Source organism: Aptenodytes patagonicus, chromosome 10 (genome assembly GCF_965638725.1).
Source record: "Aptenodytes patagonicus chromosome 10, bAptPat1.pri.cur, whole genome shotgun sequence".
Lineage (NCBI taxonomy): Eukaryota > Metazoa > Chordata > Aves > Sphenisciformes > Spheniscidae > Aptenodytes > Aptenodytes patagonicus.
The window spans coordinates 20,211,806-20,239,319 of NC_134958.1; the positions used below are offsets into that span (position 1 = coordinate 20,211,806).

At 39.7% G+C, this 27,514-nt stretch overlaps 2 protein-coding genes across 4 annotated transcripts in view; one reads left to right on the forward strand and one right to left on the reverse strand.

Annotated features, from left to right (window-relative positions):
* Positions 1–27,514, forward strand: part of USP3 (ubiquitin specific peptidase 3) — a 107,398-nt gene that overhangs the window by 11,065 nt on the left and 68,819 nt on the right. For 2 of the 3 annotated variants that reach the window (XM_076348391.1, XM_076348392.1), the window contains exons 3-4: positions 1,459–1,555; positions 2,579–2,823. In XM_076348391.1, the coding sequence (XP_076204506.1) occupies positions 2,739–2,823 (85 nt within the window). In that variant the 5' untranslated portion in view covers positions 1,459–1,555; positions 2,579–2,738. The remainder of the gene's footprint in view (positions 1–1,458; positions 1,556–2,578; positions 2,824–27,514) is intronic. The other variant, XM_076348393.1, reaches the window with a different exon arrangement.
* CA12 (carbonic anhydrase 12) lies at positions 271–26,566 on the reverse strand. Its single transcript, XM_076348397.1, has 10 exons — positions 26,370–26,566; positions 23,194–23,214; positions 16,387–16,566; positions 13,141–13,283; positions 12,129–12,224; positions 10,366–10,429; positions 9,746–9,903; positions 8,542–8,668; positions 2,114–2,198; positions 271–1,089 (listed from the first exon to the last, which is right to left on the reverse strand). Exons 1-10 carry the CDS (start codon positions 26,557–26,559, stop codon positions 1,008–1,010), a joined length of 1,146 nt encoding a protein of 381 aa, XP_076204512.1. The 5' UTR covers positions 26,560–26,566; the 3' UTR covers positions 271–1,007.

Below are 27,514 nucleotides of genomic sequence, written 5' to 3' on the forward strand. Positions count from 1 at the left end.
AACCCTATTCTTCCTGAAGTCAATGGAATTTCACATTGTCTTCAGTGGAAACAGAGTTAGGTTTATGCTTTTCACTTTAAAAAATGCATAATGAGACTCGAGTATCTAGCTTATGAGATTTGAAAAGATAATTTTGATTACTTTCTAATAATTAAATTACTAAATTCAGAGAACTAAATCAGCGAAATTGTCTACTGTATAATTGCAGTTGTAATATATACTGTAAAATCAAGATTTCATGATTAAATGGCAAGTCTTAAAAGCAGCAGCAGGTGTGTTATCTCAACATCATTCATAGACACACTATAAATAAGAGCAGGATAATAAGACAAGATGCTTCTCTAATTCCAATGACAGACCGAGGCTGACCTCCGTAACAGATTTGTGAGGCTGTGTAATAACTGGAAAGTGAACTGGTCCTCTAGCAGTAGTGTTTTTTCAGCACTGAGTTCCTGGGTTTGAACCCCATTAACAATCCATGTGGCTCTTACTGCATTACACTTGTCTTTTCCTCTAATATTTCTGTTACAAAGCCACTGGTGAATAATTTGCTGTGATTTTAAAAACTGTATCCACTGAACAACCTAGTTCAAATTCTGATCTCAAATACACATTGCCCTTTATCTTGTTTATATTCATGATGCTAAAACCAATACTTTGATTTAGCAGGGAAGAGTGCTTGTAGCTTGATGAGCGTCTTCAGATTTGAATACCTGTGGGAAAATCTGTGCTAAACAAACCATAAAATTGGAGTTTAGGATTAACTGTAAAATCAATTAAAAGACCCAGACTCAGTAAGCAGCAAATATGAAAAGAATGTGGTGAGGAATTTAGCTCAGGAGTATTCACTGAAAACAAGAGAACAAGGGCTACAGAAAACTTTTGGCTGGTACATTTTTAGAACACTCTTAAGGCTTATCATTAGCCAAGAACAAGAGACGTGTTCCACCAAAGCAAAATAAATCAGTGCTATGAATGAAAAAGGGCTTTTGTGACAGAGCAGGGCATCAAAGTTTGGAGATGTCTTCCTCTTTGTATGTGCCTGGTTTGTAGATGACTCCTCTGTTGTCTTCACGTCCCTTTTTGCAGCTAAAATAAAACAAATGTATTAAATAATTGTAATTCCAATGAAGGAAAAGCACCATTGGTTACTTAAAATGGTCCATTATGCATGCATGAGATTATTTTTCTCTGTACCAGTGCAAATGTCACAGTAGCTTATTGTTACAAATATTTCAGGAGAACGCATTCTGCGTGGCGGTCAATGCTGATCGCAAAGGGATCAGGCTGTAGGAAAGTTTGTAATCTTAGTCTTTTTTCCAGAATTTGGCTTTGGTGGCAAGCAGTCTGGCTAAATGATCTCTTGTCAGTACAGATTTCTTCCCCTTGAATGATGTGACCTTTGGGAGAGGTTTTTTCTAAAACTCCATTCCCCTCTTATTTCACTTACTATTCTAGGAAAAAATGAAAGGATTTGAAAAGCAATTAGGAGCAGCAATGCTAGCAAAAAGAACAAGAAAAAGAACAAATGGCAACTGAGAAACAGAAAAACTGGGTAAGTAAGTCTGTTATTGACCCAGCCTGCTTGTCCCACTTAGTCTGGAAAGTGAGTCTCATTTCCTAACTGCTTGTAGGAGCAGTCAGTACCTAGAGTGGAAAGTGGTTTTGTATTCTCCCCCGTAGTCACATACAATTCCCTATTTCCTGTCCTTGTATCTTTTAAGGGTTTACATGAGCACTGTTCCAGTAATTATTATTTTGTGGAAAAACAACTGCATATGGTTGCTTTTCACAAAAAAACAACCATTCCTACAATGGCAGAATGGTGGCCACTGTGGCACAAAGGTCGCAGCAAGTAGAGACCTTTTAGCTGTGTAAACATACTTTGCTGGCAATAAAATGGAATTACTTTGGAGTATATAGTACAGGAGAGAGAACGTCTACAGTGATAAAAACAAATCAAAGCTTGTAGGAAGAGATCGTACCTTATAAAAGTTCAAACACTACCACTATAAAAAATGTGCAAGGTTTCAGACACACAAGCACTTCTTTGTGTCAGAAGAAAAATTTGGTTTGACTTCTTTTCCTGTGATGTGACAGCCGGACATCTTACCTTTTCCTCTTCAGTAGCCAGAAGGCTACCACAAGAATGATGAGAACTCCCAGAATGCAGGCTATCACAACAGAAACAACAAAACCTAGGAAAAGAGGGAAAGCATACAAAACAGTTAATTTCATTTACTTGAGAGGGGAAGGTTAGTCTCTAATCTGTCATAACATCTGCATTCTGCATCTGCAACTTTCTTACAGCCTGCTCATGCCACTTTGCAATTATGGAATGGATAACTTTGCATAGATGTATACTGGATGGTCCTAATCCCACAACTGGATCCACAGTTCACAATGCTGTGAATTTAGACACCTGCTGAAGTCACAAAGCCAACATGCAGGCACAGGCATAGCAGATCAGAAACTCTTGGATTTCAATGCTATAATGTGTAAGAAAGCATAAGCAAAAGTGAAGAACTAACCCCAGGCAACTAAGGTTGTTAAATTTGATGCTTTTTGTTTTTTCAAGGCAGAACACCACCACTGAATGTGGACAGCTGAAGAATGATATGCTTTGCTGTTGAGAACATTGCTTAAAGGCATCTAAGAAGAGAAGAATGAATTCAGGATATTAGCATGAAGAACTGAGTGATCTTTTTTGCATTGAGATCTTAAGCATTATCATTATAATGCCGTCTTTGATAATGACCTTCATATATATTTTTGGCAATGAAAGGATTTTTATTTATTTTGGCCATCCCAAAGATCCTGAAGGTGAGCACTCTTTTCTTAACTGCATTTTCATAATTCATTTACACATTGTTTTTTATATTTTATCAAATGACTGTTTCTCTCTAAGCAACATCAGAACCCTTTCAGAGTGAAGCTGACAGGTTTCATGTATTCCATCTAAATATTTTGTCTTACTAAATCAGCTGTTGAGGAAACAGAAATGTAAAACCTGGAGTTTAACCTTATCCCATTGAACCCCTTAGGTGCTTTATTAATTTTAAGTCCAACTGAATAGAAGACGCTTGCAATCCATGGAGTTGAAGAAAAACTGTATTTTAAAAAAGGGGAGTTTTGTTACAGTAAAGGTGTGTCAAATGGACAACAAAATATAACACCAAATAGATAATTGTAGAAAAAGAGCTTGTAGTTTGAAGAGGAAGGGTAGGGGCCATTTCTGTCTGATGAGAAGACCTTCTTGCAAAATTTAGTTAGATAGTATTTCAGCATGGTGCTATAATCAAAACTAGACACTAGTTCCCATTTAACTTGTGGGCAGTGGAAGGTTTGAACATCGTAATAAATTTCAGCTGCCTGTATGTGAAGCTGATTTTATTGGAATAGATTGCTGACAGGCAAAATACATTATAAACATGTTTGAGTTTTGCTGAGTAATCCTTTAAGATTAGAGACATTTTGAAATGTAGTACTTGTTAACAGTGAGCATGAATTTACATTTTAATTATTGGCTTCAAAATGTGGATGACTGAACACTTCAAGTAATTTGCATTTTGGATAGAAAATACAGCTCAATGGCCCCATCTTGTGGCATCTGTGCTCAGGTGAAGATGGCAGCCCTCAGTCTTGACACTGAAAAGGCAGAAAAGTTGCTCTGAAAACCTACTTTAGTAGGGGTCTAGGGTGTGCACAACGGGATTTCTTTCACAAATTTCTGTGGTTGCCTGGCCTAAGCCATGATTCTGTGTATAGCCTCTTTTTCCCTTCTTAATAAGTGCGCTCTGTTCCTACCTGTGGTACAGCTGGCTGCATCAGGCTGGGCATTTGCAGCCAGCAACGAGGTGCACTTTAATTGTGCCTTGACAGGAACCTTTTTTTTTTTTTTTTTTTTTCTCCTTGAGGTGAGGGGCTGCACCTGTGAGGGAGCCTTTGTGACCGTAGTAGGTGGAATGTGAGATTACAGGGGTGATGAATACCTTTTTTGAAATGGGTAGAACATTTTTCTATGGTTCACTGATAGAGTCAATGAGCTTTTGTAATTAAATGTACTTAGACTGAATGGGGTTTCTATTAAAGTAGCACTGAGCAATGCCTTTCGTAGCCATAGAGACCAACCAGTTCTTGGGTGAGAACAGCAGGATGGGCAATAACCCATACAGTTCAACTCTGGTAAATCATGCCAACTTTGAAGATACATTGAAAATGCTTTTGTAGCTGGTGTCACCTCTGCATGGGAGCCAAATAATGTGGCTTAGCAGAGGGAGAGCCAAATGTTATTTTTGGCTTTGGCATTGGTTCACAGCAACAATTTTGAGAAAGTCACATCTGGGTCAAATTTTCCGCCACAGATGGAGATAATGCTTACGCTATTTCTGTGAAGTGTTTAGAGATTCCTGGATGAAAAGCATAGTATCTGATTTTCAGTTACTGGGATCATGGATTGTAACTCTCTAGCTTTTACTTTTAAGTATTGAGTGTGATTTACAGAGAGAAGGTAGCCAGGTGCTGAAAGGTCAGCTTAAGAAACAGACGGAAAACTGCATTTCTCATTTCTGACTGACAGTCTGACTCAGAAAATCACTGGCTCATAGATGCAGTTAGCAATCAGCAACATACCCTTGCCAAGTCCACCAGGTATTGAATCTTGATGAACTGAGAGGGTAGAAAAAGTAAAAGTTGGATCTCTAGGATTCCATGGTGAACTGGTCTTAAACATAAGGTAGCTGCTCACTCCAGAACTTCTGCTACTTCAGGAAGTGTTTCTGCAGTGGCATTGCTATAATAGATTGTTTGTGCATGGATTTAAGAAAGACCCTGCAGAGGAAGCCTTATAGTCTCAGAAACTTGGCACCTGTATTGCAAATCCTGATTCTGCTTTTTAAAATCATTGTACATAATCTGACTTGAGCAGAGATTTGAAGGGGATTACTAAAATAGCCATTGTGGACCCAACTAGTTCTCTAGTTGACAGCCGGTGTTTGAGATTGGAGGTTTGGGAAGAAAGTTTTAACCCTCTTCCTGGTAATATAAGGATGCCATGGGAGAGAGGGATGTTTCTAGTTGGCCAATCCACAAAAGCAGAAAAAGGACTGACATACTCTAGTTCTTTTCCTTTTTCACTATTTAGCCATCTTTTAGTTTACTCAAAATATTGTTTGTGCAACTAATACCAGTTTGTATATTAATTATGGGGCTATTAAGGATTGTTGATAATTTGATAAACTTGTAATTTTCTTATATATTTTGGTTAGAATCTAGCAGCAAGAGAACTACTACTGTAATTCTCGTTTTAAAATGAGATTAAATTGAGACATTGTTCTATAACCATTATACTCTGCAAGTTGTGGCATAGGGACTTGATAAGAGGCAAGAAGATAGAATACAATATTATGGCTTTATATAGCATATAACAAGAAATCAAGGAACAGAACCAGCAAAATCCCAAGCATGACTTGCGTATGCCCTGTATGTGAGTTGTATATAGTCACAGAAATAACTTTTGTCTAATGCAGAGTCATATTACAGTCAAGAAATAAGGTTTCCACTTGTTACTAACATAATACAAACAAATCAGTTTTCTTAGCTGATAAATTGATAAGGAGGTTGTTCCGTTACTTATTTTTGACTCTGAGGCAGTAAGATTAAGGTTATTGCTTACTGCAGAGAACTACACGTGAGCAGAGATTGCAGAGAGTCTTCATCATACATAGCAGAAAGGTATTCATGATCTTTCAGAAAGGGAAAAATCTTATTTTTTGTTAACACATGTGAGCTGATGCAGACTGATGCAAAATTTTGGTAGCCAACTGTACTCAGTATTTTGTTTTAGTCAGACCTTGAAACTGGGCTCCAAACTATAAACAAATTAAAATGAGAAAAAAGATGATTGATCAGAGTAACTTCTCTCAGCAGTAATTCAAGAGCAGAAATGGTAGTTTTAAATAGAAGAAAGATATAACTAAACTAAACTAGTTTAGACTTAAATATTTAGCTATCTGCTGCTAGTAATGGGAAAGACGATAAGATACCTTTGGCAGCAAATAAGCAAGGAGGTGAATGGAGAAATGACAATGAAAGTAGAAAAATGCTTCAGCTGCTTGACTGGAAAGAACTAGTGTGGATGCTTACAGTGCTTTGCACTGTAGTCTCAACAGGCTTGGGGGCCTTTTTTTGAGGTATCTGGAATGAATGCATTCCTAGCTTCCAGAATGAGGATGGGTAGATGAAAACTACTCAGCTATTTTTGGGGAAAGTCACTTTTCTAGGCCTTTATTTACAAACTGGAAGCTGTGTAGAGACAGGAGGGTCCTTGAGAACCTGAGCACCTTTCAAGATGCTCAGTAAAAAGTACAAAGTCATATAGTGATGACTTTACTGATTGGGTGTAACATCTTCAGCTCTTTAATCATACGTTAAACAAGAGGATATGTTATGCTGTTTCTCTGCACCTCAAAATTGGGAAGTATCCCATCTCTTCTTAAATCACTGCCCCTGCTTCTGTGCTGCAAGTTAAAATAGTTGTTTTTCTAGTCAGTAGCTTTCTGCTGAGTGTACAGAAATGAGAACTTGAGGTATTTTGGATCCCTGAACTGCACTGAAAACTGTGTATTGCCTTTAGCACTGTAGCCTGCCCTTCTTTATATACCTGGTCCATAAGGCTTCTCCTGAGGATCCACTATGTTAACTGCAGATAGAATGGTTAATAAAATAAAAGTCAGGAGATGCAGCAGTTAAGGAGATGTAGCCTTTGTTTCTGGAGCTCTGGAGATTATGAAATGTAGAGATTTAATGTAGAGCTGGAGAATGGGCAGTCATGGCTTGTGGTTCAAGCCATATAGTCAGTCAGCTCAGAACTGTTAAATATTTCTTACTCCAGTAAAAATACAGAGAAATGAAGATCTAAATCATTAGAACTCAATGAGAGAAATGTGCTTAAGTAGCAAGGACAGTAGCATCAACATACTTATTTAAATAATTACTAAGTTATGTGCAATAATTCCAGAAAAGGCACTCAAAAGAAACTTCGTGGTAGAATTATGTTCCTCTTATGGGAAGCTTTAGAAAGATTTTAAAATGTTTCCATGAGAACTGAAATGGTCCCCAGCCACAGGATGACTTCTGAAATTTTCTCTGGGTTTTATCTCAAAGATGGAGATATGCTTCAAATAAGGGCCAAATGCTGCTGATGCTCCACACTGCTCTGGTTGGGAGTTTTGATGCAGCTAATCTGACAAAGAGACCAGCCAACTTTTGGTAACAAATCTAAATAATCTCTGATTTCAGAGAAATGTTTTGTCTGTGATTTGTTATGGCTGATCTCTAATTTTCACTTTTCTCCTTTATTGCTTTATATTAGAAAAGATTTATTATGAAAGGGGCTGTCTGCAGAGGGGAAAGGCAAGAACAGCTACTGCAGTATGCCTGCAGGGAGAACTGTTCCCTGCACTGGCTGTCATGTGAAATTTCCCCATATAGACAACTCCTGTGTTACCTGTTCTTTCATCTAAACTGTGAAGAAACTAGCAGGCAAAGTTGAAATGATATGCTAACACGTTTTATTTATTTGAAAGTTTACTGCTTGGCCAATCTTTTTTGTGAAGTCTGCTTTTTCTTTTAAAAATCTGTTACTCTCAATTTCAAATCGTATAGTGGCTTGCCTAGATTCATCTGCCTTCATTGTATATGCCATCTTCACCACTGCTTAAGAGTATTTGTTTGCAAGACAACACAGAAATTGGAGTAATACATTTGGCACAAACAATATACTGAAATGCCTTACTGTGGGGCACAGCTAAGCTCTTCATCACAGATGCAGGTTTTTGTGCAACCCGCCCCCCCTCCCCAACCTACGTATTGTCATTGTGTAACACTGCATAATTAAGCTTTTCAATCAGTTCCTCCTCGTAAGATGGCAAATTTTTTTCATTTGTAACACTGGATCGTACAATCCAGTGTTATGAATTATTTTTATTTGTCAAGTTTGAATTCCTCAAGGACCTCTTCTGATTCTATGTAATATCCCCAAAACAGTCTCCCTGAAAGGCAAAGTTGTGATTCCCTTTAAATATGTGGTCTGCATAAAAACAATCCTGATATTCCTGAGAACCAGCAAATGTCACTGGTGAGACACAGCCAGCTAAAGGACTTAGGCTGACTGAAACACCTCAGCTGTAGAGAACTGTTTAGAGTTTGGAGTGACAGCAAATATTTCTGCTAAGCATTACAAGGCCAAACATATCTTCCTTCTTTTATCTCCTTGCCTTTGATCAGAAGGGTTGCAGGGCTTGCCTGATACCCATTGTGGAAAGAAAGCCTTCTTAGATACTCTCTGAATACCTTATTCTCGTACAGTTGCCCATGCAACAATGTAGTAAGAGAAGAACAGGGAACAAAGTGAACTGTGGGAAAATGAGATTGCTATATTTTTGTAGTGGTACAGTGCAACAGGACTGCCACTTCAGTATTTCAAGTTTACACAAATCACTGTGCACTGTCTCTTTGCATAGAAGCGTTCATACAACTTACCTTCACGGAAGGAGATAAAAACCAGTCTTTCGTGAAACTCCTGAACGTTTCGGAAGTTATCGACCATTTCCAGGGGTTCTGGGTCATCACTCTCTGTGCAGTACATGGCTGTTTCCAGTGCCAGTAACTATAAAGGGAAGCACCCTGTTCAGCTCCCAGAATACAGCAAAAGCAATGCCAGTGTATGATCACTGAGAGGGTGTGTTTGAAATCAAAGGGGTAGTCAAAGGGAAGAGGATACGTTAAGTAATACCTAAGTCTTGCGTGGCCTGTGAGCCCAAATACAGAATAATGTGTAAACAGTGTGACATCTCCAAACCCACACCTGTATTTTGTTTACATTCTGATAAAATTAATCCTGCTTGGTAATTATCCGCCAGGAAGGCTGGATGAGAGGAAACATGGTGGCCCTTTGCAGCATGTTCTCCCTAGCACAGTCTAACTCCTAAGCAGTACTAAAAGCTACGTTATGGAAGAACTCTCTACTTCGTTAAAGACATGATCTGGCAGAATGGACAAAGTGAAGAATGGACTTTCATAACAAGGAGCGTGCAGTAATTTGATCAGAGATTTTGGCGATAACACTTTTCCCCTGTGTTTATAATTAGGTGAATCAGAAGATAGTGATTGGGAGTTTATAGTCTATGTAAGTGGACACCTAAGAACAAAAAAAGTTAATTAGGTGAGCACAAAAAACATAAGTTGGAGAAAAGCCAGGGGATTCAAGATTGACAAATAACACATCACATGCTTTTTAGAAAGTTAACATCTACCCAACCTATCATACCTAACTAAGTCATGATCAAAGTACCACTAAAATACGTAGTGAATAGGGTTCAGACATGAAGCCTGAACAAAAATGATCTGGAAGTGACTCATGGGAAGACTCAAAGCAGGGAGTAAGTACATAGTGAAAACAGAAATTAATCTAACTTGACTGTGATTTTTCAAGCTGATACTATACCAATTGCTATGCAGTTGTCTGTCCTTTATTTATTCTGGTGAACTGAAAACGTGCTAACTACAAACAGAATAGGATATTGATTTATGTCAGTTCTGTGCTGTTTTTCCCACTTAAAGGATTTTAGCAATGGTCATCTTTCAGTTTTACAGGAACATAAGAGAAATCCAGGAAATGAGAATATGCATTTACTGTTCTTTAGCAGACACCAATCAGGAAAACACATGCTGTATTTAAACTTGCCTGCTCTTGTGAAATTTTAACAGAGTGGCGGAAAACTGTCCAGAGAACACTAGGGTAGCAAGGAGGAGTTGTCAGGGATCCTTCATAGCGATAATACTCATCCAGTCTGTCAGGAAGCAGTTCTTGAATATTGAAACCAGGTACTTGGACCATCTGATCTAAAATAGGATATGCATGTTAAATGCTGCGTCATTACTACACAGGTAGTGTACCAGTGAAGTGAATTTGCTTTTCAGTAAGTAGGATGCTTTCAGCCATATCACTAGGAAAAGAAAAATACATTTTAACAGAGATGATCCCAGTTTAATAAGGAATACAGCTTTTTAGGTTTCCTGTGTACAAATCTTGTCTTAGATACCAAATCAGAATTCTGTAAGATAAACTGTGGCCATATTAACCAAAAAACACGATGGGCAAGAAATAAGGCCCAGTCAGAAACACGTGGTGAATGCTAGCCATACAATCTTCAAAGAAATGCACTGCATTTGGAAGTCTTTCACAGTTTGTGACAGGTTTGCCTGGGATTTCTGGACTGTTTCTTCAGCCGGTTCAATCGCTCTCAGGGTGACATCTGATACTCTTAGCCATTCTCAATCCAGTGCAGGCTTATAGCCACTCACCCTTGTATTTCACATTCCGGAAGTGCCTGAAGATCTTTTCATAGGATGGGTTGAAGGGTCCAATCTGTAATGAGCAGACTGTTAACAGCTGTGCAAATCACCGCAGTCTGAGTATGAGTCTTTGCTTCTGCACGCAGCAGACAGCAGTATTTGATGGCCTCTGTCATAAGGCAAGTGTCTTCACTGTCCAGATATTCATATACTAGAACAGCTTAAGTACCCTTTTTACTCGAAACATTAACACTATTCTCAGAACCCCAATAATGCTCTTACTCGCTCCAGAGCTATTAGAGCTGCGTTGTCATAATGCTATCTGAACAACTGCAGCGTAGACCTCTTGTGTGCACTTGAAAGACCCTATTGCTCTTGACTGCTCAGCATGCTGTGCAAATGAAGAGAAACCGTTTCCTCTGAGAACATTGCAGGCATAAGTTCTCAACTGACAGGCTTCTCAGATCATCTACTGGTTTCTAGTCAAAGCCACATTTTCCCACCCACAAACATTTTTTAGTCTGCTGCTCCTCACAGTCCAGGAAGATAGAGAATTACACTACTGGGTACCGCAGGGCCGCTGGCAAGGGCTATAACTCAACTACCTGGCAAGGGCTATAACTCAACTATCAAACAAGACCATGTTTTTCAACTGCTACCAGCAGCTTTTCAGTCTAATAATCAATGCCTTTTTTATGAATTCTTTAGAGTTGGTGCTTAGCAATTCCTCTGACAACCAGACATAGTAAACTAGCGTCCTTAGATCAACTGTAATAGCCACCAGCTGTCTGAAAGTTTTTCAAAGACCTGATCTCCATTGTTTCCTTATTTGATTTTTAAACACCATTGCTTAGAAATAACCAGAATCCCAGTATTATTCCCTAGCATAATATACAATATTCTGACACTTTTCACAGCTGCAACTTCCAAATGAAGTGAAATTTAACACAAAATTATTGTCAAAGTCTTAGAGCTGCTAGGAAGTGAGCTTGGATAATATTAATGAGAATTAGAGCTTTGTCTGCTAACTAGAACATTTTCACTTTTTTGATGGAAATGTGAAAACCTGGGTATTTTCAGGTTTTTTTACGCTGCAGGAAATCATCTTTATAGTTACCTTATTGAGGATTTTAATAGCAAGAAAAAGGAGAATTATATATGTACAAACGTCTAAAAATTTTTCTTTCAGATCATTATCTTTAATTGCTTGTATGTGGGGCTTTAGAGGGGAAAATTGGAAAGCTGTCCTTCTGTCATCTTAAAAAGGACACTGAATTTCCTTGTTTACTGTAATCTGAGATTCAAAGAATCTGGGAAGTTTGCGATCTGAAGACTGTGGTCAAATCCTAATTACATATAGTGGCCAAAGCCAGGGTTGTGTCTGCCTATGTCTCTCAGCTGTGTTAAAACTGCTTCATGCTACACGAGGCAGTTTTTAGTAAGTGAGCTTGAAATTCACTGTTGTCTGTTGTTTGATAAACTCTACCAATCCTTAGTTTGTAAGTGAATGCAAAAACGGATTTAACACAGCTGAAGTTAATTTACTGAAAAACATGAGGAAATATTCAGAATTCCTCTTCTCTTAAAATTTGTTCCTGTTTATGTATGTGCTTCTGGAATCTGGCCCTTCTTTGTGAAAGAGAAAAGGAAGAACCTTTATTCAGCCACAGCATTGTTAAATAATCTAGGTAATTTTGTACATTAAAGGTCTCTGATGACTTAATGATTGAAAGCATATTCTAAACAAAAAAAAAAAAGGTCCTGCATCCTACCTCAAGAAGAATAGCCAAAACCGCCAGTCCATCCGCTTTGTCCATTGCTGCTGTTATATCTGGATATTTCTCAGAGTTATAATGTACAATATGCAGCTACAAATAAGGAGATACTATGTTATGGTAACGTCTGAGGCATGCTCACATTTCTGTTTCACAGCTAAAAAGGACGAGGGCAGCCACCTCAGGCTAAGACAATACAATGGGATCCTTCAGTGATTTCTGGGTGTGATGGTAAGATCTTTTTAGAGAAAAGCAAAAGGTCCTGGAACTTCTGCTCCCAGCCCCGCTGTAGCTGAGTTACCCCCCCGCTACATAATGGTGGGGAAAGAGGATCAATCACTTCAGCTTCAAGGCACCTTGACTGTAGTGCTAGTAAATTTTTCTGAAAAAGTAACACCTTAGCACTCTTGGGGCTCTCTGATGTTTAGAATGCAAAACCTGGTGTTAAATGTAACTAGAGAAGAAACAGATTCCTAAAGTGCTGTTATGCAGGCAAATTATTCTGACTGATTTATCTTTTAATCATTCTGGGGTAAATATCCGATTGGTACTGCTTTTCAAAATCTATTCCCAAATAGATTTTGGGAATCCCCAATCCCTAATTTAGGATTAGAAAAGATAACAAGTAGTTCTTTGCTGGATAGAAGGTGAGTAAAGGTAGACAGAGAAGCAATGTCGTGCAGCTAAAAGATATACCTGGCTTACAGAGAAGAACCAAGGTGTCAAATATCTAGCAATTTGCTTGAAATTACTCAAGTGACTGAGTGCCAGCCCTGAGTTTAGAACCTAAATTCTAACTCCCTGACTTGTGGCATATTCATGAAAGTACATCGGAGTCCACATTCTGCAGTGCACAATGCATTTTTTTAGTATATACCCAGATCATAAATACTTGGATTAGAGCCTTGCAGCCTTTTACAGTCGTATACCCAAGATAAAGATCCCACTTTGAAACAATGGGACTTGCCCAACCTTCTTTGTTTCTTTCCCTGATCTGAGCTTGTCTTACCTCTGCTGCAAAATGCTTCCCACTGACTGTGTGCTCTGAGCCTTCTGACTTGTTTCTGTTTCCCCAGTGTAGGTGAAGTTGAGATGCGGTGTATTCAAATGGGAGGTTTCTGATGTACATAGTAGGCGACAGATACATTTTCACTGTAAGCAGACCAAAACCAGATGGGAGCAAATGATACCACAGCTTTCAAGCACAGGGCAAATAAAAATACTGTGTCTAAGTATATTATGTATGGAGCATGAACAAAGCAGATTCTTAACTCAAATCCATCTCAGTCTGTGGCAGGAGATTAACACTTTAGCTGTCTTTAACCCTTTCTAGGCAATTCAGGAGAATTTAGAATACACCCTTTTCCTATTTTCTTAAACTAAAGGAATTGAATGTGAGAATTGTTGCTAATGGATATCTTTCTTCTCCCTGAAGAATGCAAAGTTATCTCAGTCTTATTGAAGAGACAGTTATTGACATGTCGAAGCAAAGCTTAGGCTCATGTGCCTTCTTTCAACCCCCTTATAATGGTTGAAAATGGCTTAATAAATTAATATTTCTCATGGTATTTTTAAACTCTTGTTATATTGAACTCCTCTGCCTCTTAATCTTCTTTTAGGAGCATATGGCAAAACCAAATAAACTTCCCCTCTCCCCACTCCCCCCGAAACCCAGAGCATTGATATCAAGCAGCAAGATAATCACGGGCCTTAAGAGCAAGCATTTCCTCTCTTGACATGCTGGAGGGAGACCTTTGTATGCATTACCCTCCCTTTTGCTCGCTAATGCTCTCCAGTGTGGAAGACAGGCTGGGTTACTTTTTTTGTGTAGAAATTACAGTAGTAGTTCTCAACTCAGCAGAACCTGAGTTGTTCACTTGAGAAGTTAGGTACTTCATAAAGCAACGGTTTATGTAAAGAACAGATCTATTTCTTTGCAATTTATCTTTATTATTTTCCAGTGTGAATACAGTTTATTTCTGGAGTGTCCCAGATGTGTTTTGCAGGGGAAACAATACTCAAAACCTTAACGAAGGAACAGCTGCAAACCGTTGTATTTTTATGCTAGTGCTTAGAAGCTTTTTTTGAGCTCTGCTGTTTTCATAGAATCATAGAATCATTAAGGTTGGAAAAGACCTCTAAGATCATCGAGTCCAACCGTCAACCCAACACCACCATGCCCACTAAACCATGTCCCTAAGCGCCTCATCTACACGTCTTTTAAATACTTCCAGGGATGGGGACTCAACCGCTTCCCTGGGCAGCCTGGTCCAATGTTTAACCACTCTGTCAGTAAAGAAATTTTTCCTCATGTCCAATCTAAACCTCCCCTGGCGCAACTTGAGGCCATTTCCTCTCGTCCTACCGCTTGTTACTTGGGAGAAGAGACCGACACCCACCTCACTACAACCTCCTTTCAGGTGGTTGTAGAGAGCGATGAGGTCTCCCCTCAGCCTCCTTTTCTCCAGGCTGAACAACCCCAGTTCCCTCAGCCGCTCCTCATAAGACTTGTTCTCCAGACCCTTCACCAGCTTCGCTGCCCTTCTCTGGACACGCTCCAGCACCTCAATGTCCTTCTTGTAGTGAGGGGCCCAAAACTGAACACGGTATTCGAGGTGCGGCCTCACTAGTGCCGAGTACAGGGGCATGATCACTTCCCTAGTCTAGCTGAAGTAGGTAATTGTATCTGGATTAGCTGGCCAGTGAAGCACATTAATTATATGTAAGAATGACTGATACCACAATACTAAGCATCCTACTGATTTCCTCTCTAGCCATAAGAGAAGATAGCAGCAGATGGTGTAATGATCACTCTAAGAGAGGCTAATTTTTCATTACTCAGAGCAATTAAGGTTTGTATCTGAGTGAGGTTTCTGGAGTGTGTCACATGTCCCCTGCTTTCTAGGAGGGCACTGACCTTAGAAGTGAACTCCCATTTTTACTGAGGGGGGGATATATTTTTGTCTTGGCTTTCATTAGGAAGTAGTTGAACTTCTTATTTTAGGGGCAAGATCTGACAATGTTAGTGATGTAGGCTCTACGAGGAATTTGCTTTTACCTGTATGATTATTATGTGAGGGACAGGCTCTCAGTGTTGTTCTTTTATCTCCACCTGCTCTCTGGCACTGTTAAAGTCCACAATGACAATGTTTCCTTCTCTGCCTATTGCCTGTCACTTCCATCAGCCTAATACATTCAACTGTGACAGTACAATCTTTCACTCAGGACCAAGAAAGACTCTTAGGAAAAAAAGGTTCACAAGGAAAGGGTGTTCCAGCCATTCTTAGTCTAAAGCAACCTGGTTTTGATGGAGAAATTGAATAAGAGGAAAACCAGGAACCATGCCCTAAGAGGTTGGCCCTTACTGAAGAATGGGCGTATGATGTTCTACAGAGCAGGTTTGCCCCACTGAAAAAGTGAGAAAAAAAGAGATGTTTGCATGTTGGGCATCTTTTAACCAAGCATGCCAGAGAAGAGCAGAGGCCGTTTTATAACACAGGTTCTTTTGGTGCTTATGCAGTAGAGGAGGGTACGAAGAAGGAGGGCCTTATAACTGTTCATATTTCTATGTCTTCAAATGTTTCAGGAAGGAAGAAAAAATGGTGGGACTAGCTTACTGGTATTGTATACTGTGTCAATATAGTAGACCTTTATGAGACTGCATCTTCTCTGCTTTTACGTACTGTACTGACACTTTGATTTAGTACTACAGTGGAGGGCATGTTTGTACACTATTTCTAATTATTTTTCTGGTTTTTTATCCATCTGTCTTATCTTACACTAAAGAGGTTTCTATCTCAAGTCAAAGGAACAGAATGGTGCTCCTAGCTTTTTTTTTTTCTTCCCCCCTTCCCTCACGTAATTCAGCTGAGCTGCTTTGATTAGACTGAAATGTCAGAGACCCATTGCACCCATATTTTATCAGTTTATCTCTTTTCAACAGAATCACAAAATCTGTTTCTGTTTCGGAGCACTCCAACCAAAGTAATAAGAAAAGCTCAGGAATGAATTCTGACATGCCTAGAGTTTATTTAAAAACCACAGTCAATTCGGCTTTCTGTGAATCCATTTGTTCTTAGTACATTCCCAAGTTTCCCTAGCCTGTTCTCTAGATGTAGGTATGCTGATGTGAAGGCTTCATCATCACAGCTTAATTTCATCTGTTAATCAAAAGTAGTTCACCCATGAAATAAAAGATCATGAGCTCCAGCAACTCTTTCCTTCACAATCCCTTGCTGTCATTGAGCTCCCTTACCTGAATGACCATTATTGGTCAATGTAAACTGGTCAGTGGAGGGAACATTATAGCCTATGAATTCTAAAGGCAAGAGATTAGAATCATACTGGAGAATATCTTTGTGGAAATCTATTGGTGATTGGAAAACTCCTCCACAAAATGGGTATTTCTTTGGCCAGGCCTTCTCTCCGTCAGGACCTGTGTAAATTAACAAAGAGACACATTTGTCAAGCCTTAACTATGCAATTAATATAGAAACTCCCCTGTTTCAGCCTTCACCTAAAATTTGGAAAAGGAGCCTTTTCTGAATTTTTAAGACTTTTTTTTTTAACTTAATTTCATCTTTCCAGTGTGCCATTAGATAGAAAAGGGCCAAATGCCAACAAAAATCTCATATAAAGACACTCTACCGCCCCTCGATTTTTTGACAACCTCAACTGCTGTTGATGTTATGCTCTTGGGGAACTCCAGGCTTGGTAGCTCATCAGGTTAGGCCTGCAGGCAGCAGCACCACAGCCAGCCACAGTGCCTCTGACCCTCTCATGATGGTATCGTCTCTCTTCAGAGCCCACAAGCATGACAAGTAGTTTGGATCTGTGACAGTATTTGGATTATTTATTGACATGAGTTACTTTTCCCTATGGAAGTAATAGGCATATGCACAGTAACGCAGCTATTCCAGCCTTCTGAAGAGAATTACTGAAAGAAGTGACTTCATGTTGGCAGAGGAAAAGTTTCCATACTTTTCAGTACACAGAAAGCCAGACCCTTACAAACTTTTCCTTATCGTACAAACTGTCTGGCTCTATCTAGCAATATTGCATAACTCACAGTGAAAAGCTAACTTGCAAAAATGAAAGGTGTTATGATAATTTGCCCTGCAATAACTTGCTCAAACTCTGGTGAAACTTTTCTTCATCACAGTCTTTTCCCTAGGTAGGATCTACAAAGAATAGATAATATCAAGAGATTTTTAATTGTGCCTTTGATTTAACTACACATTAATAGCTAGCAGCTGTTCGCAAGCTGTAAGCTGAGACCATTTGGATTTAAATACCAAAAGAGGTACTTGCAACTTGTGTTTCTCCTTGACTCTAAAGATTCATCGTGACTCTTTCTAAGGCAGGAAGGTCTTTTGGGATCACCCAGCCTGATCTGTATAACACAGGCCATTGGACCTCCCTGGATTAATTTCTACTTCAATGAGGCCCTATCTTTCAGAAGGGAAAAAACATCTACTCTTCCTTTAAGCATTGCAGGTAAAAGATACTTTATTATTGCCCAATGGAAAATTACTCTCCTTGGTAGCTTGCTTTTCACTGTGAATTTGTCTAGCTTTGACTTTGTTTAGATAGTGATTGCTTTTAATCCTTTGCTTAGAAATTGAAGAGCCTCCTGTTAGCATACTTTTGTTCCTCATTGAAGTACTTATAACATAGAGGACATAGTTTCTCACTTCTCTTAAACAAAATAGATTGAGTTCCTTGAGTCTTTGGTTAGAAGGCTTTTTTTCCAAACCTATGATACTTCTTGTGGCTTCTTTGAAGTCTCTCCAGTATGTTAACATCTTCCATGCATCGTGAATGCCAGAATCTAATGTTAGATCGGGTCATCAGTGGCAAACCAAGTTCAGATCCTTTCTGAAGCAAAATTAACAGTCAGGAGAATATTATTAGAGGCTCAATTTTTTATGTGAAAGACAGTTTCCAAGGATATGGATAGTGGAGGTGAATCTGACAAATATAGTGCATGTGACAGAATTGGCAAGTTCAATTTGGGTGCTCAAAGACAGACTTACTTCCTTGTTAAAGCTCTTCAAGATTATTCAAGACATAGGGTTAGCACATGACATTGTTTGCAGTGTGGATACTCAGACTCAATCAGTGCTTTTCAGTATAAATAGGCCTTGATGTTGCTGTAACTCACACCTTTGACTCCAGTTCGCTGCCAATCACATTAATTTCTCTCCTCTTAGATCTTCATGGTACTATCTTAAAGTTATTGAAATTCTTTTTAAAAGCTAATAAATGTTCTGCTGACATTATAGAAGACTGTATACTATCCTCTGCATATTTTTTGGCAAATAACAGATCCATCCAGAAGAGCATAAATTCCATACTGTGGCATATACATACGCAAGAATATTTCCCAGGAAAATATATATCAGGATATACCAGGAAATGATAGTTTCTTGAGGTTGAAACTTGATGTGCAAGACAGTGACACTGAAATTTAACACTTTCCAGAGAGCTAAGACTACAGCAGTGTCAGAAAAATTGGTGAGAAGCCTTTATTGTAAAAAGACTTAAGTAATTTTAAAAGGTTTGGCGTTTCTGTGCACTGATAAGATAGTGAGTTTGCAAGAAGACTTTAATATATTACATATCATAGGTTTGGAGACTTGATAATTAAATAGGTAATTTTTAACTGATGCATAAAATAGAAGTCCAGTCCCAGCCAGTGGAAACCATGTCATGAAGTACCACTCACTTTTTCAGTACTGTGTTTGGATGAATTGAATGCCCTTAAGAGTTGGCAACAGAGTATGGGAACTTCCACACCAACATCAGCAGTTCAGAAGGGAAACTTTTGTCTTTCCTATAAAATGCTGTAGTTATTGCAGTCTTCATGTACCTTGATCTTTACTAGCAGTTATCCTTTCCTTGACATAAATCTGCAACTCCACTCACAAGCCTCTAAGGCTACAGCAGTTTTTGCTTGTTTTTCACTCCTGATCAATTAAAAAAACCAACCAAACCAAAAAACCTTTTTTGGTACAAACCCATTTTTTCTAGAAATTCTGCCACGTAGTCTTCCTAATTTCAGTGCCTCAAAACTCCCGTCTCAAAGAGCTGAGTTCACTGCAGCTTGGGTTTGCATATGTGAAATTGAGATTTCCATGGTAGATAAACCACACAGCTGGAAGGCATTTCTTAGCTAGCTCTGTTGAAAATGAATGATTGTGAACCAGATTTTCCTTCTTCTGTGCCAGCACATTCAGATAAATTCAGTAGAAATCACATTGTGTTTACAAAGGCTCTGTCTGATCACTACTGAATAAACAATAGCATGTGAATGTATTAAGATTGGCCTGTACTACAAGTCCCAAAAGGTATTAATGTTAGAAGTATTGCAAAAATATCTTAGTAGTTAATTTCCTCCTTTTGTGACAACATTTGTGACAAAGGGAAAGACCCAGGCATCTCAGATGATTTTTGCTGCTATGAGAATCCTGTCAGGACTGTGTCAGCAGAGCAATAATTGTGCCATGGGCCTGTCCTACCCACCCAACAGTACTATTCAGCTGTTGGAGTGAGCAAATTAAGGTATGAAGCTGTTGGTATGGGTGGAAGTAGGACCCCTCCTGCTACCGCTCCCAATGCAGCCACGAACACTCCCTGCTGTAGGGAGTGCAAACTCAGGTTGCTCAAATCCAGCTTGCGGGCTGCCTTCTTTTACATGAGTTTCCAGGACCATGTTCCCCTACCACGTTGTAAATAACCCTGAGCCTGGCTGTGCCCTCATGGCTATTTTATAAAAGATGTCTGTAAATAAAGTAGTAATAATTCTTTGGATAGTCTTGCTGCCCAGCTGCACAGTGAGCTGAGCAAAATACCCTCAGCACCATGGCTGCATATTGTATCATCTCCTTTGACAGCTTTTAACTTTCCATGCCTAAGCCTTCAGCCAGCCCTGCAGCCCTAGCTCTGCTGGGTGATGCAGGACAGATGTTCCTTTAGGAACAACAGTGGTGTCTGCTCCCAGGATGTGTACATTGGCTGTCTTAAAAAAAGAAGAAAACAGGCCTGTGAGACACCAGTGTTACCAACAGACTTTTGCTCTGATGACCAGTTCATATTCATGTTGCTCGAGCTTCTCAAGGAGTATCCAAGTCCTCTTGATCTGAAGTAAACTAATGTAGTAAAATGCATTGGGTCAGTAACACAGGGAATGTCTGTAGTATTTTTGCAGCCAGGCAGAGCACTCTGCCCTGTTTTCAGCCAGCTGGAAGCCGTATAGCTGCTGTTAGCCCAGGGCTGAGTTAGTAGTGAAGGCTGAGAGTCCAGGCTCCCTGACACAGTAACATGACCACATGGTTTCCATTTCGCTCAGAGCACAGGCAGAGCTGTGCTGGGGACACATATCCAATATGTGTGTATCTTCCACATATGTGTCCAGATGGAAGCTTGTGAGATACAGGCATTGCCAAAGGCTGTAGCTGTCCCTGCCACTCCATTCGAGTGCTGTATGAGAAATTTTGGGCATGTTCTAGTGTGTTCACTAAAGCTGGCATTTCCTAAGTGGAAGTGGGGTCTTAGCACAGGTTCTCATCACCTCACTGAATTGAAGTAGAGTATTTGGCAACAGTAAAACTAAAGAGTTTGCAAGTTCAATTAGCCTGATGTCTGTTAACAACAGTTCTTGTGTCTATGTTGTAGCGTGAAGTTGTCTCCTCACATGCTAAAGCACATTAATAATTCCGTTGGCACTATTCCTTTAAACTTGGCTGTAAAACTAGTTTTCTCCATTGTAGCTGCTTGTCCACTCTCAAGGAGTGATTCTGGTTCTTTGCTTTCATTCCAGCCCTTTTACATTACAGAAGCAGAAAGCCACAATCTAAAGAATTGAAGGCCAGCTCTCCAATTCTACCAATTCTTTTCTGGAGCAAAGGACTTCAGGCCTGCACCTTCCAGCCACAGAGCAACATTGCCAAAAGCTGCATGCATGTGCTGTCCTGAGCTATGGGGCATCAGAACAATTCTTTTAGTTCTTTAACTGAAAACACTTTTCTCATGATACACTTGATCTACTTTGTCCATTTTACAGAAGGTGAAGCAGCCTTCAGAGGACACAAAGCAAGCCTGTGTCAGAGGGGACTGAGGACTCATGCCCCAGCTCACTGGCCTGTGCTGTTTCTTCCAGGCACTTTTTCTTGGGCTATATACAAGAGTAGTGAAATCAAGAAGAACAAATAGCATTGCTGCAGTTTGGCTAAGGAATAGGCAAATAGAGGAGAGGTTTAGCCTTTATATTTGTTGTATCTAATGCAGTAGTTTCCATTATAGCAAAGCCAAATGCTCATTTCTTTGGAAAGCTTGCTTTGAAAAGATAAGGCCTGATCACATGCAGTGTCGTCTTGCTTTGCCACCATGCCCTGAGCTGCTAGTGCTATATCAACATTCAGTTTTACATACTGTTGTACTGAACAAATGGAACTCTCATTGATGTTCAGCACCTGGATTTCTCCTCCACCCTTAATCTTGTACCTTGACCCTCAACTTGACATCAGTCTGCACTGTGATTATAATGGCTTGACTTCCTTACCCTTCCTGTTGACTTATTTTATTGGGAGGCATCACAAAGTGTTGCAGGGATAAAGGTAAATGGTGGAAGGTGTAGGCTGCCGTAAGGAACCAGAATCGGTAGCAGAGTATGGAGAGGCTCTTTTCTGGCTGACTGCAGTCTCTCTAATCGCCGTTTTTCTCTGTGCAGGCCAATATTCTACCTCTGCTTTTTTCCAGGTATATGAAAAGAACTATGCTGTACAAGTTCAGTTGCTACTTTAATTTTTTGAAGTTGCTTTTATATGTTTTTCTAGATATATTTGAAAATCAGTAGTTGAAGGAAAAAGATAAGAATCTGTTTTGTGAACCTTCCCTCTATCCTCCAGTACATGTTAGAAATCAGACTGCAGTATGGAAGCGCTTAACAGGAATTGATGAAGCTGGGCACTGAGAATAACATACTCTGAAATAAACACCCAAATTCCCAGAAAGGGAGAAGTAACTAATTTAAACAAGCACTGCCCTGGGAAGGAGGACAAAACTTCTACTTTGATAGCAGTAAAAGAAGTCTGGCTTTCCTTACTACCCAGCAGGGTTAGGTTCATCTGATGGCTGCTGTCAAGGTGGAAAACCCAGGCGTTTGTTACTCTGTGTCAAGCTTTTTTTCCCTAATGAGAATGTGAAATATGTACGCATACTGGCAATTAGATTAATACCTATAGAGATGCAGCTGACAGCTTTCCTTTCGCTTGTGTGAAGCAAATCAGGTAAACTGGAGCACAGCCAAAGGGAGTAGTTATTAGCAGCAAGTTCAATCTCAGAGGTTCTTTGTGTTGTCTTGGAGCAGCACCAAAGGCTTAAGAACAAGCATTTTTTTTGCTGAGATTCTCAGTACTGCCTACTTCTCTGTGGGCATGTGGCATATAAAACACTACTCTGAATGAGGAAATAACTGGCAGAGGATTTGATCAATTAAAAGAAAATCTCTAGATAATTCTTCTTCCTGAGCAGCCATCAGATGCTTCTGGGTTAGTAGCTGATTTAAAGAACTAGTGTAAAAAATAACACTGCTTTCCTGAATATGATTTATTCTACCTTGTCAGTGCTGGGATTTTCAGGGAGCTGAGTCTCCAGTAACATGATACAGGTGACTTACTGAACTCTGACTCTACTTAAAAATGAAGACCCATGTGGGCAGGGAAAGGTACGCTCTTTGCAGAACTAGGCTGAAATGTGCTGCTGGTCTGTGACTGGTGGGGAAACAGAGGGCTTTGGGGAACCTCTGCAGTTGTAGGGCCAATATTAGTCTGCTGAAGTTCCTGTCATTCTGCAAGGCAATTTAGAACCCAATAACTGACTCTCAAATCACCCAGATACGAAACCTGATGGATGAATAACAGATTTCAAGACAATTGTCCAGATCCAAATCTGGGTAAAGATAGTGAACCCAGGAGGTTCTCACCAGAATACATTTGGCATGTTGTCCTTAAAATACAGAACAAAGCCACAACTTAGTATGTACAAATTAGTTAGTACTTACCAATATAAGACCATTTTGACCCTGTTTAAAGACAAAGGAAATATTACTGTGAGTATTTGAAATTGATCTTACTCTGTAAAGAAACAAATTACCACTTAAACCCATGTACTGAGTTTTGCAATACTTCTATCTCCCTGTGATCCTGCCCATAGGGCTTGACTTTCTTGTGGTCACTTAAATCCTGGAGCGAAGCTTTTGTCAGTCTTTTTTTTTTTTTTTTTGTGGAATAGCCACGGACTCTGTATGTAGGTACATCCCTGATTTTTTTCTGGTTAGGAAACTAAGGAATATAAATGGGGTGTAGCTATAATGAACCCCCTCACGCCTAGTTGAGGAGTTTCAAAAACATCAGTGGATTGCCAGTTGCTACACTGAGAAATGATGGACAGTCATTTCTGTACAGCGGCCCTGGGATTTGCCAACTGAAACAGATAGGTATAGATGGACTTTGAAAAAAAAGGAGTGTGATACACGAACCCATGTAACTCAGAGAATCCTGGGGGGTTGAATGAGTGTTAAAATGATCAATATTCATCCATTGCTTAAGGAACTGAACTTGGGACAGTGTCTCTGCATGTCTTTGGAAATGTTTTGACTTATTAAATGCTCTTTTTAATTTCTTTTTTTTTTTTGGTTCTGAAGCCTACTTACAGTCATTCAGCTTGCTGTGTAATTACAGGTACTTGTCCTGACAGACCTGAACAGTTTCGTTTATTGGGCTAATGCAGATCTTTGCTCTCCACAAATTTAATTTTATTTCTGCTTAGAAAACAGTCCTGAATTACGAGTTTTGCAAACACTCAGTGTGCCTGTGTGTGCGTGCATGCATGCAGGCAAATATTTATCCTTACATACATATGTCTGCTCAGTACATGATTCTTGGCTGCATTTCTTGTACTCTGAAGCGTGGTCACAGATACAGCTCTTCTCCAAAGAATGTCATGTGAAATATTTGGGATTAATTTGTAGGGTTGTGCAAAACAGCTGCACTTGGCTCTTTTGCATTGATATGTGCTGGGAACACTAAGCTCTCTGCTTCCAGTTTGTTAGGACCAGCGTGCCTTGTTCTTTTACACTGGAATTTTCAAAACGAGGTCTGTGTAATCATCCTGGCTGAAGTCCCCAGGTTCCTTGTGTGGAAGAATTCATGCACTGTCTTAGATTTCAAGATGAGAAACCTCATTCTCCTCTCCCCTTCTCTCTGCAGGGGATTATCTCTTACTGAGTTTTTTGGGGGGTGCTTGTGTCCTCTGGTCAGCATGTTCTGTAGGTAAAATTTGCATGAAGATAGCAACTGACTGTCAACAGGTTTTAGAAATCGCCACGTCCTTATCTAAGCAGGGTTTGAAGAAAAATTGACTTAACTACAATAGCTACTCTCTGCTCATGCTCTTACTGCCCATTAAAATGTGTACAAAGTGTCAAAAATACGATTTTTATAATCTAGAACAACCTTAAAAGAGTCAATTTCAAAGATTTGCAATATTTTGGGAGTTTATGCCAATTGAAACAAAAATAAATGAAAGCTTTAAGTCTTTTGCCAAGTGAAAATTTCCTTAGCCTGTGAGCAATTTGATGATCTGCAGTTCACTACCATTATGACTGTACTGATGAGCATAGTAATAGCAACTAGTGTAGGTAGGGCTGAGGCACATTTAATGCTTATTTCATCTAACTTAGATCAGGAGATAAATAGGTGACCAGATGGCAGAATCTTCTTGATGTTGTCTGAATGAACAGGTAGAGCTGCAAAAGTGATTTGCTGCCATCCTCAGACTGTGAGCAAGGTTGCTATTACCCTTATTCTGCTTGATAATGAAACGAGGATGAGGCAGACTGTCACACAGTTTCCCAAAATTGGAGGAGAGTCAACAGAGTGTCTGATTCACATCTGGAAGAGAATTATCAACAGCTCCGTACCCGTGAGCACTGTCCTGCCTCTTTGTTCATGTTGGGGTGAGTGCTGATGAGTAACACAGTTACATGCCCATGCATGGCAGAGGAGGTTCCTAGAGCCAGTGTATCTGTGTTTCACTGATCAATATCCAGGGAATGAATAAATTTCTAATGTCACATGGGAGCTGGGAAAGTGGGAATGGTTTTAGTTGTGATAATCTACGTTAGTTGTGTCTCTGACTTGGGAAGATGTCAGAGACAGGCAGATGCTGTAGCTCTTGCCATTTCTTGGTACTGGGCATCTAATTCTACGATAGGAATTCTCCAGCATTCCCTTCCGGACGTATCGTAAGACATAGCTTTTCGACACATCCTTTCACTTCCAAACCTTCTGTGTTGTCAGAGAAAGCACCTGGAAAGCAGCAAGCTTTATTGTTATTCTGGAAAGCACCAAGCTCTAGGAACCTCTGCCCTTCAGGTGGGAGATTCTGCTAGAGAATATAGCCATTTTTCAGAGGATATATGCCCGAAATAAGAAGGTGACCTTAAAAGTTTGAATTCCACCCCTTATGTAGCTCATGCGAAAAACACAGTAAAATGCTTGTCTTGGCAGAGCTCTGTATGAAGCTGACTGCTCTGGATTATGCTTGAGCCTTCAGGATTTTCGTCCCATGAATATATGTGCTGAGTAAGTCCTCTCATACAACCCTTTACAATGATTCTCCCTCATATCCTATAATCACACTAGGTGGATTATAATTAGCTTGAATGGATGAAAATTGATTATAATCAGCTTGAATACATGAACATTAACTCCTAAAAAGAGAGTGAGGAGCGCTGACCTCCTGAAACTGGTCCTGTTTAAATATAAGAGAATGAGGTGTAGTATATGGGGCACTTCACAGGGATTGCATTCTTTTCCTCTGGTTTAAAAATAAACAGGGCAGAGGGAAAGGTGTGATGCTTCCACTAACTCTGAGAAGGGTCAGTCTGCTTCATTCTATGAGAAACAAAAAGATCACAAAGCAAGGTATACTGAGCATGCAAGAACTCTGTAACGCGAACTAAATCAGAGGACAAATATTTTTCCTGTATATATCAGAAAACCTGTTCTGAGAAATTGAAATAAGGATACGAACTCCAAACAACTGCGGACTGCAACAATATACAACTTTGAGCATGCTATTGAAATAGTAATAATTAAAAGATGCCAGTTTTCTGCATACATTAGCTGCCCTAAGTTACAAGTGACAATAAGATAAAAAGCTGAAAGACTTTACCATTCAACGGCGCTTGCATTGAGAATTGTATCTTTAGGAAGAAAATAAGCACAGTAGCGACTGTGGCTATACTGAAGCTCTTGGCTGACATCTCAAGGAAAGACTGAAAATATTCCGACAGATCACAGGTTTCTCTGCACTCTGAAGAAACTCTCTTGTAGGTATGTGGCAAATAGCAAAATGCACACATATAGAGCTTCTGCTAATGAGTAATTGCCCTTCTCTCCCCTTGTCTCTCTCCTTCCTTTTAGGACTCCTTTTTATAAAGCTCCTGAGACTCAACCCAAAACAAATGATGTAATCAGACCTGCCTCTAGGTCACAGCACCCTCAGAAAACTGATCATATCCTTTATTACCTCAGTTTTAGTGAGCTCCTCACGGGGCAGACTCCAGGACTTAGAGAGGGAATTTAAATGTGGAACTTCAGAAATTATTTAGCAGAGACACAAATGCTTAAAAAAGCTGTCCTCTTATGGGCCATACCACAGCAGAGTTTTTCTAGCCTATTTCAGAGTGTCTCCCTCAACTCCCATTTTTGGATCAGTGCGATTTAGCATAATGGGCCACTGTGAGGACTGGAGGGAGGGGAAGAGAAGTGAGGCTGTGTGTGGGACTGTTAACTCAGAGAGACCATGGACACTTGCCACAAAAACCATCCAACTTGTCAGGAAGGGATTTTTTTAAGGTGAAAGCTCTTGGAACCAGGAGAACACATGAAGCAGGGAGGAGTGAAAATTCATGAAGAAGCAGCCCCAGAGTCTAATGTTATGTTCAGAGCATGTATGGAGAGGGGTAAAGAGGAGCACAGGGTATAAGTTAATTTCCTCTTCTGAAGGTGATTGAGGAATAACCTCTTAAACTGAGTGCACCATGGATAGTTGAGGAGGGGAAGGTGGGATTGGAGAGGCTATTGGTTTTAATTGAGTACATTATTATTTATAATTGTTATTAACTGCTTACTACATCTCAGTAACAGCTTTGTAGCATGTGTTAGTTTTGATTGGTCAAACTTTATTTTCACCATCTTTATTTATCAACTGCTGTTTAATTGCTCAATGTTATTAGACTTGCTTATTTTTTCCTACCGTCATTTATGAGGCTGATAAAGGGAAAGGCAAGTTGACTGGAGCATGGCTCACTTCTG